Source organism: Mobula hypostoma, chromosome 11, assembly GCF_963921235.1.
Source record: "Mobula hypostoma chromosome 11, sMobHyp1.1, whole genome shotgun sequence".
NCBI lineage: Eukaryota > Metazoa > Chordata > Chondrichthyes > Myliobatiformes > Myliobatidae > Mobula > Mobula hypostoma.
The window spans coordinates 114,982,530-114,992,529 of NC_086107.1; the positions used below are offsets into that span (position 1 = coordinate 114,982,530).

Sequence of the window (10,000 nt, forward strand, 5' to 3'; positions counted from 1 at the left end):
TTTGTGTCTGTGTGTGTGTGTGAGTGTGTCTGTGTTTGTGTCTGTGTGTGTGTTTGTGTCTCTGTGTGTGTGTGTGAGTGTGTGTGTGTTTGTGTCTGTGTGTGTGTTTGTGTCTCTGTGTTTCTGTGTGTGTGTGTGTCTGTGTTTGTGTCTGTGTGTGTGTGTGAGTGTGTGTGTGTTTGTGTCTGTGTGTGTGTTAGTGTGTGTGTGTGTGTTTGTGTGCGTCTGTGTGTGTGTGTTTGTGTGTGTTTGTGTCTGTTTGTGTGTGTGTGTGTTTGTGTGTGTTTGTGTCTCTGTGTGTGTGAGTGTGTTTGTGTGTGTGTGTGTGTGTTTGTGTGTGTTTGTATCTGTGTGTGTGAGTGTGTGTGTCTGTGTGTGTGTTTGTGTGTGTGTGTGTGTGAGTGTGTGTGTGTTTGTGTGTTTGTGTCTGTGTGTGTGTGTGAGTGTGTGTGTGTTTGTGTCTGTGTGTGTATGTGTCTCTGTGTTTGTGTGTGTGTGTCTGTGTTTGTGTCTGTGTGTGTGTGTGAGTGTGTGTGTGTTTGTGTCTGTGTGTGTGTTTGTGTCTCTGTGTTTCTGTGTGTGTGTGTCTGTGTTTGTGTCTGTGTGTGTGTTTGTGTCTGTGTGTGTGTTAGTGTGTGTGTGTGTTTGTGTGCGTCTGTGTGTGTGTTTGTGTCTGTTTGTGTCTGTTTGTGTGTGTGTGTGTTTGTGTGTGTTTGTGTCTCTGTGTGTGTGAGTGTGTTTGTGTGTGTGTGTGTGTTTGTGTGTGTGTGTGTGTGTGTTTGTGTGTGTTTGTGTCTGTGTGTGTGAGTGTGTGTGTCTGTGTGTGTGTGTGTTTGCGCGCGCGCGTCTGTGTGTGTGTGTTTGTGTCTGTGTGTGTGTGCGAGTGTGTGTGTGCGTTTGTGTCTGTGTGTGTGTGTTTGTGTCTGTGTTTGTGCCTGTGTGTTTGTGTCTGTGTGTGTGTGTTTGTGTCTCTGTTTGTGTGTGTGTGTGTGTGTCTGTCTGTGTTTGTGTCTGTGTCTGTGTGTGAGTGTGTGTGTGTGTGTTTGTGTCTGTGTGTGTGTGTTTGTGTGTGTTTGCGTCTGTGTGTGTGTGTGTTTGTGTCTGTGTGTGTGTGAGTGTGTTTGTGTGCGTCTGTGTGTGTGTGTGTTTGTAGCTGTGTGAGTGCGTGCATCTGTGTGAGTGTATTTGTGTCTATGTGTGTGTGTGTGTTTGTGTGTGTTTGTGTCTGTGTGTGTGTGAGTGTGTTTGTGTCTGTGTGTGTGTGAGTGTGTGTGTCTGTGTGTGTGTGTTTGTGTCTGTGTGTGTGTGTGTCTGTGTGCCTGTGTCTGTGTGTGTGTGTTTGTGTCTGTGTGTGTGTGAGTGTGTGTGTGTGTTTGTGTCTGTGTGTGTGTTTGTGTCTGTGTGTGTGTGTGTTTGTGTGTGTGTGTGTGTGTGTGTGTGTGTGTTTGTGTGTGTGTGTGTGTGAGTGTGTGTGTGTCTGTGTGTGTGTTTGTGTCTCTGTGTGTCTGTGTGTGTTTCTGTGCGTCTGTGTCTGTGTGTGTGTGTGTTTGTAGCTGTGTGAGTGCGTGCATCTGTGTGAGTGTATTTGTGTGCGTGTGTGTGTGTGTGTTTGTGTGTGTTTGTGTCTGTTTGTGTGTGTGTGTGTGTTTGTGTGTGTTTGTGTCTCTGTGTGTGTGAGTGTGTTTGTGTCTGTGCGTGTGAGTGTGTGTGTGTGTGTGTGTGCGCGTGTGCGTCTGTGTGTGTGTGTTTGTGTCTGTGTGTGTGTGTGTCTGTGCGTTTGTGTCTGTGTGTGTGTGTGTGTTTGTGTGCGTCTGTGTCTGTGTGTGTGTGTGTTTGTAGCTGTGTGAGTGCGTGTATCTGTGTGAGTGTATTTGTGTGCGTGTGTGTGTGTTTGTGTGTGTTTGTGTCTGTTTGTGTGTGTGTGTGTTTGTGTGTGTTTGTGTCTCTGTGTGTGTGAGTGTGTTTGTGTCTGTGTGTGTGTGTGTTTGTGTGTGTGTGTTTGTGTGTGTTTGTGTCTGTGCGTGAGTGTGTGTGTGTGTGTGCGCGTGCGCGTCTGTGTGTGTGTTTGTGTCTGTGTGTGTGTGTGTCTGTGCGTTTGTGTGTGTGTGTGTGTGTTTGTGTCTGTGTTTGTGCCTGTGTGTTTGTGTCTGTGTGTGTATGTTTGTGTGTGTGTGTGTGTGTGTGTGTGTGTTTGTGTCTGTGTGTGTGTGTTTGTGTGTGTGTGTTTGTGTCTCTGCTTGTGTGTGTGTGTTTGTGTGTGTGTGAGTGTGTTTGTGTGCGTCTGTGTGTGTGTGTGTTTGTAGCTGTGTGAGTGCGTGCATCTGTGTGAGTGTATTTGTGTCTGTGTGTGTGTGTTTGTGTCTGTGTGTGTGTTTGTGTCTCTGTGTTTCTGTCTGTGTGTGTCTGTGTTTGTGTCTGTGTGTGTGTGTGAGTGTGTGTGTGTTTGTGTCTGTGTGTGTGTTAGTGTGTCTGTGTGTGTGTGAGTGTGTGTGTGTGTTTGTGTGCGTCTCTGTGTGTGTGTTTGTGTGTGTTTTTGTCTGTTTGTGTGTGTGTGTGTTTGTGTGTGTTTGTGTCTCTGTGTGTGTGAGTGTGTTTGTGTGTGTGCGTGTGTGTTCGTGTGTGTGTGTGTGTTTGTCTGTGTTTGTGTCTGTGTGTGTGAGTGTGTGTGTGTGTGTGTTTGCGCACGCGCGTCTGTGTGTGTGTGTTTGTGTCTGTGTGTGTGTGCGAGTGTGTGTGTGCGTTTGTGTCTGTGTGTGTGTGTTTGTGTCTGTGTTTGTGCCTGTGTGTTTGTGTCTGTGTGTGTGTGTTTGTGTCTCTGTTTGTGTGTGTGTGTGTGTCTGTCTGTGTTTGTGTCTGTGTCTGTGTGTGAGTGTGTGTGTGTGTTTGTGTCTGTGTGTGTGTGTGTTTGTGTGTGTTTGTGTCTGTGTGTGTGTGTGTGTTTGTGTGCGTCTGTGTGTGTGTGTGTTTGTAGCTGTGTGAGTGCGTGCATCTGTGTGAGTGTATTTGTGTCTATGTGTGTGTGTGTTTGTGTGTGTTTGTGTGTGTGTGTTTGTGTGTGTTTGTGTCTCTGTGTGTGTGCGTGAGTGTGTGTGTCTGTGTGTGTGTGTTTGTGTCTGTGTGTGTGTGTGTCTGTGTGCTTGTGTCTGTGTGTGTGTGTTTGTGTCTGTGTGTGTGTGAGTGTGTGTGTGTGTTTGTGTCTGTGTGTGTGTGTTTGTGTGTCTGTGTTTGTGTCTGTGTGTGTGAGTGTGTGTGTGTGTTTGTGTGTGTGTGTGTGAGTGTGTGTGCGTCTGTGTGTGTGTGTGTGTTTGTAGCTGTATGAGTGCGTGCATCTGTGTGAGTGTATTTGTGTCTGTGTGTGTGTGTTTGTGTGTGTTTGTGTCTCTGTGTGTGTGTGAGTATGTTTGTGTCTGTGTGTGTGTGTGTGTTTGTGTGCGTCTGTGTGTGTGTGTGTGTGTGTGTTTGTAGCTGTGTGAGTGCGTGCATCTGTGTGAGTGTATTTGTGTGCGTGTGTGTGTGTGTTTGTGTGTGTTTGTGTCTGTTTGTGTGTGTGTGTGTGTGTTTGTGTCTCTGTGTGTGTGAGTGTGTTTGTGTCTGTGTGTGTGTTTGTGTGTGTTTGTGTCTGTGTGTGTGAGTGTGTGTGTGTGTGTGCGCGCGCGCGTCTGTGTGTTTGTGTTTGTGTCTGTGTGTGTGTGTTTGTGTGTGTGTGTGTTTGTGTGTGTGTGTCTGTTTGTGTCTCTGTGTGTGTGTGTGTTTGTGTGTGTGTGTGTGAGTGTGTTTGTGTGCGTCTGTGTGTGTGTTTGTAGCTGTGTGAGTGCGTGCATCTGTGTGAGTGTATTTGTGTCTGTGTGTGTGTGTTTGTGTCTCTGTGTGTGTGTGAGTATGTTTGTGTCTGTGTGTGTGTGTGAGTGTGTGTGTGTTTTTGTCTGTGTGTGTGTGAGTGTGTGTGTGTGTTTGTGTCTGTGTGTGTGTGTGTGTGTGTGTCTGTGTTTGTGTCTGTGTGTGTGTGAGTGTGTTTGTGTGTTTGTGTCTGTGTGTGTGTGTGTGTCTGTGTGTGTGTGTGTGTCTGTGTGTGTGTGTGAGTGTGTGTGTTTGTGTCTGTGTGTGTGTGTTTGTGTCTGTGTGTGTGTGTGTGTGAGTGTGTGTGTGTCTGTGTCTGTGTGTGTGTGTTTGTGTGTGAGTGTGTGTGTCTGTGTGTGTGTGTGTGTTTGTTTGTGTGTGTGTGTGTGTGTGTGTCTGTGTGTGTGAGTGTGTGTGTGTTTGTGTGTGTGTGTGTCTGTGTGTGTGTGAGTGTGTGTGTGAGTTTGTGTGTGTCTGTGTGTGTGTGAGTGTGTGTGTGTGTGTTTGTGTCTGTGTGTGTGTGTTTGTGTCTGTGTGTGTGTGTGAGTGTGTGTGTGTCTGTGTGTGTGTGTGTTTGTGTGTGTGTGTGTGTGTTTGTGTGTGTGTGTGTGTGTGTCTGTGTGTGTGTGAGTGTGTGTGTGTGTTTGTGTGTGTGTGTGTCTGTGTGTGTGTGAGTGTGTGTGTGTGTTTGTGTGTGTGTGTGAGTGTGTTTGTGTGCGTCTGTGTGTGTGTGTGTTTGTAGCTGTGTGAGTGCGTGCATCTGTGTGAGTGTATTTGTGTCTGTGTGTGTGTGTTTGTGTGTGTTTGTGTCTCTCTGTGTGTGTGAGTATGTTTGTGTCTGTGTGTGTGTGAGTGTGTGTGTGTTTTTGTCTGTGTGTGTGTGAGTGTGTGTGCGTGTTTGTGTCTGTGTGTGTGTGTGTGTGTGTCTGTGTGTGTGTGTGTGTCTGTGTTTGTGTCTGTGTGTGTGTGAGTGTGTTTGTGTGTTTGTGTCTGTGTGTGTGTGTGTGTCTGTGTGTGTGTGTTTGTGTGTGTGTGTGTTTGTGTGTGTCTGCGTGTGTGAGTGTGTGTGTGTGTTTGTGTCTGTGTGTGTGTGTTTGTGTGTCTGCGTGTGTGTGTGAGTGTGTGTGTGTGCCTTTGCCAATCTTTGTGAGAGAGATGGAGGGAGAGGAGAAACGCGCGCACACATCGGCAGCTGGAATGCCCAAGTGCCCAGCAACTTCCCCTTTCCTTATGTCCTGGGATTGACGGAAAAAGCCCGAATTACCTGGAAGTTCCCGAGGGATCCTTGGAAATTGGGTCAGTGGGCGATCGACGGTGTAGCAGAATCCATTGATATAAGTGTTTGTGTAACATTCATAGGTAAACCGTGGGGCACAGACCTGGGAAAGAGAGAGAGAGGGAGAGAGAGAGAGGGAGAGGGGGGGGGGAGGGGCAAACACCAGTCAGTGCGAGTGGGAGATAGATATTATCTCGTTACGTAATCTCTCACCCCAGGAGTATGTGATAGGACAGTCTAAGATTCACTTTCACTCTGTGCCTGACAGGGGAGTATGATTACGGGACGGTATTTGTGGTAATCCGAACGACTTGGGCGGCCGTATTACAGTAAACCCGGTAAATACTGCGATACCGTCGGGGTGACCGGGGCGAGTAACTGATTATTTCATAAATCGAGATGATTTCGTTCCTGAGCTTCTTGAAAATATCCCAAGTGATGTCCTCTGTCTGAAACTCACTCTACCTCCTTCTTCCCCCTTCTCCAGCCCAGGCCTTGATCGCTGCAACCTCCTGGTCTTATATACTGTATCTCTAAACAAGGAGAATTATTAAGCAGGTTTTGACTTCCCCTGTACACACCCAACAACTTGGCTGCCTCTTTTAAAAAAAGTCATTCGGTTCCTCATTCGGGTGAAAGTTCCGCTTCTATTTGGCACTGAAATCAGCTGCAAAGTGACCGCTCGATTTCCCCTTGTAGATCTCGAAATGTTGCAGGCGACGAGGCCATTCGTCCTTTTGAACCTCTGCTATCTCAGTGAACCACCCTGCTCCCCACTTTGCCTTTTGTTCGTAAATCGATTGGGATTGTTGAAGGACTAGGTGGGGGTCGACCCGTTACTGCAGTCAGTCTTCTGGAATGAAAAGATGTTATTCTGATTGAGCTGGAAAGAGTGCAGAGGAGATTTACAAGGATGTTGCCGTAATTCGAGAGACTGAGTTAAGGAGAGAGGCTGGACAAGTTGGGACTTTATTCCTTGGAGCGTAGGAGACTCAGGGGTGACCTTATAGAGGTGTATAAAACTACGAGGGGCACAGATGGGGTAAAGGTACATTCCAACAAGGTTAGAGAATCAGAGAGCCGGGGACACAGGTTTAAGGTTGAAGGGATGGGATTTAATAGCGATCAGTGGGGCAACTTTTTCGCCCAGAGGGTGGTCCGCATAAGGAACGAGCTGCCAGAGGAAGTGGTTGAGGCAGGAACATTAACAACGTTTAAAAGACACTCAGACAGGTACATGGATAGGAAAGGGAAAAAGGAAATAGTTCAAGCACAGGCAAATGAGTCTACTTGGATAGGAATCTTCTATCCTTCTACGAGTGCAGAGGAGATTCACCAGGATGCTGCCCGAAATGAGAGACAAGTCTTATGAAGAAAGGCTGGAATGAAGGAAGGTGAGAGATGACTTAATAGAGGTGTACAAGAAGATAAAAAAGCATGGTGATTCCAGAGCAGTCGGGTTATAAAACAGGTTCTGACTTAGTTCGCCTATACACGACAACGCTCATCGTGGCTGTTTTATTTTTGCAAGCATCTCAGTTCCTCCTGGGCCGATGCAGAAGGAAATAAAACCATGAGAGGGACAGAGAGAATTGGATGCCACAGTTTTCTCCCTCAAGTCCGAGCAGCTTCTCCTTTAGATCACGTGCTCTGACTGATGCTAAATTTATACTTTAGAACCTAGGATAGCACCGCTCAGTACGGGCTCTTCCGCACGCGGTTCTGCGCTCAGCTTTTAACCTACCCTAAAATCATTTTAACACTTCCCTTCCACATAGCCCGCCATTTTCTTTTCATCCGCGTATCTATACAAGTCTCTTATATGTTCCTAATGGATCTCGCTCTGCTACCACCCCCAGCAGTGCATTCCAGGTATCCACCTCTCTTTGTATAAAATATCCTACCTCTGACAACTTTCTGGGATCTGTGGGTAGATGTCCACAGATCCCTGAAAGTTGCCTCACAGGTAGATGGGTAGTTAAGAAAGCTTATGGGGTGTTAGCTTTCATAAGTCGAGGGATAGAGTTTAAGCGTCACGATGTAATGATGCAGCTCTATAAAACTCTGGTTAGGCCACACTTGGAGCACTGTGTCCAGTTCTGGTCACCTCACTATAGGAAGGATGTGGAAGCATTGGAAAGGGTACAGAGGAGATTTACCAGGATGCTGCCTGGTTTAGAGAGTATGCATTATGATCAGAGATTAAGGGAGCTAGGGCTTTACTCTTTGGAGAGAAGGAGGATGAGAGGAGACATGATAGAGTTGTACAAGATAGTAAGAGGAATAGATAGAGTGGATAGCCAGCGCCTCTTCCCCAGGGCACCACTGCTCAATACAAGAGGACATGGCTTTAAGGTAAGGGGTGGGAAGTTCAAGGGGGATATTAGAGGAAGGTTTTTTACTCAGAGAGTGGTTGGTGCGTGGAATGCACTGCCTGAGTCAGTGGTGGAGGCAGATACACTAGTGAAGTTTAAGAGACTACTGGACAGGTATATGGAGGAATTTAAGGTGGGGGCTTATATGGGAGGCAGGGTTTGAGGGTCGGCACAACATAGTGGGCCGAAGGGCCTGTACTGTGCTGTACTATTCTATGTTCTATGTTCTTTGTTCATACCCCCAGGTTCTGAGACACTCCACCTATTTCTGAGCTGTATATCTCTGGGACTGTACTACAAGGTAATCTCTCAGTCTCCTACTCTCCAAGAAAGTCCCAAGCTGCAAAATATCTTTCTCCATCATTCAGTCCGCCGAGCCGGCAACATCCCTGTAAAAAGGTGATCCTGCGGATCCTGACAATCTAGAGTAACACACATACAAAATGCTGGCGGAAATCAGCAGGTCGATGCAGTAAAATAAGGAAACGGGTAAATAGTCAGCATTTCTGGCCGAGACTCCTCACCAGAACTGGAACGGAAGGGGGAAAAGGAGTGAAGAGTTGTCCATGGTAGAAAGGCCTGGAGGAGGATCACCGAGGGGGAGGTGATGGGCAACTGAGGAAATGGAAGTTCATGCCATCAGGTTGGAGGCTTCTCGTTCAGAATATGAGGGTTGCCTTTCCAACCCGAGAGTACCTTCATTGTGGCAGTAGTCCGTGGACCAACATGTTGGAATAGGAATGGGAATTAGAGTTAAACTGGTTGGCCGCCGAGCAATCTAGGAGTGTACGGTAACATAGTGGTTAGCACAATGCTTTATAGTACAGGTGACCCGGGTTCAATTCCCGCCGCTGCCTGTAAGGATTTTGTAAGCTCTCCCTGTAACCACGTGGCCACTCCCCCCACCCACCCTCTGGTTACCTCCCACTGTCCAAAGACGTATCGGTTGGTAGGTTAATTGGTCATTGTACATTGTCCAGTGGTTAGTTTGGGAGTCGAGGGATTGCTAGGCAGCGCGGCAGCGTGGATCGAAAGGCGAGGAGGGCGTATTCCTCGCTCATCTCAATAAATAAACATTCCTGTTTGCTGCCGACAGAGCGAAGGTGCTCGACAAAGCGGCCCCCCAGTCAATGTCGGGTCCCACAAATGACGCTTCGGTAGCACCGGATACGATCGACGACCCCAACAGATTCGCAGGTGAAGTGTTGTCTCACCTGGAAGGACTGTTGGGAAGTGAAGGAATGATCTCCTATCCTATCAAATTCATTATTCTTCAGCCTTTTACTTTTTCCTCATATCATCAGCTTCTCGCTTCATCCCCCTTCCCTAACCCACCAGACATCACCTATCACCTTATACCCTGTCCTTGTTCACCCCTCCCCTACTTTCTTCCCTCTTCCTCTCCAGTCCTGATTAAACATCCTCGTAAATCTCCTCGGCATGCTTAATGACATCTTTCCTATGGCAGGACGACCAAAACTCAACATAATACTCAAAGTGTGGCCTCATTAATGTCTTATAAAACGGCAACATAGCATCCCAACTCCTGTAGTCAGGGCCCGAGTCCCTGACGGCCGGCGAACCGAACGCCTTCACCGCCTGTCTACCTGTGACTCCAAGTTCAGTGAATCATGTACCCCGAGGCCCATCTGTTCTACCCTCCCCAGGTCCCAGTCGCTCACAGCAAAAGTCTTGCCCAGGTCAGAAAAGCAACAATAGACTAAGTTTTACTACCGTATCCGAGCTGCACTTGGCCACTTCCCGTCCCTGTGCATTCTCAGAACCTTTTGTCATGCTTCCTGCCCTTTCTTTCGCCATTCTTGATTACCGTCAGCTTCTCTATTTTTCAGAAGACTTCCTCCTGAACGCGGCCTGTGTACTCACTCACGTGGAAAGAACTGAGAGACCAGGGTCCGGGTGGTGTTGCGGCGGGGGAGCGGCGAAACAGAGACATCCCGTGGGCTGTCCCGAGCACAACCCTGCCGAAGTTCGATTGGAAAGTGAATGTCTGCTTCCCTAAAAGAGTGTGACAGGACGGTGTGGATGGAGATTCACTCCTTGTCTCAGCTTGGGAGTGTGTGATGGGACGGTGTGGAGGGAGATTCACCCTGTGTCTGGCCCCGGGAGTGTGTGATGGGACGGTGAGGAGGGAGATTTACCCTGTGTCTGACCCCGGGAGTGTGTAATGGGACGGTGTGGATGGAGATTCACTCCTTCTCTGACCCTGGGAGTGTGTGATGGGACGGTGTGGAGGGAGTTTCACTCTGTGTCTGACCCCGGGAGTGTGTGATGGGACGGTGTGGAGGGAGCTTCACTCTGTGTCTGACTCCGGGATTGTGTGATGGGACGGTGTGGAGGGAGCTTCACTCTGTGTCTGACCCCGGGAGCGTGTGATGGGACGGTGTGGAGGGGGATTCACTCTGTGTCTGACCCCGGGAGTGTGAGATGGGACGGTGTGGAGGGAGATTTACTCTGTGTCTGACCCCGGGAGTGTGTGATGGGACCCTGTGGA

At 48.2% G+C, this 10,000-nt stretch overlaps 1 protein-coding gene across 2 annotated transcripts in view; it reads right to left on the reverse strand.

Annotated features, from left to right (window-relative positions):
- The window catches only part of LOC134354153 (integrin alpha-M-like), a 54,746-nt gene that overhangs the window by 37,707 nt on the left and 7,039 nt on the right, over window positions 1-10,000 (reverse strand). For both annotated transcript variants that reach the window (XM_063062979.1, XM_063062978.1), the window contains exon 5: window positions 5,102-5,216. In XM_063062979.1, the coding sequence (XP_062919049.1) occupies window positions 5,102-5,216 (115 nt within the window). The remainder of the gene's footprint in view (window positions 1-5,101; window positions 5,217-10,000) is intronic.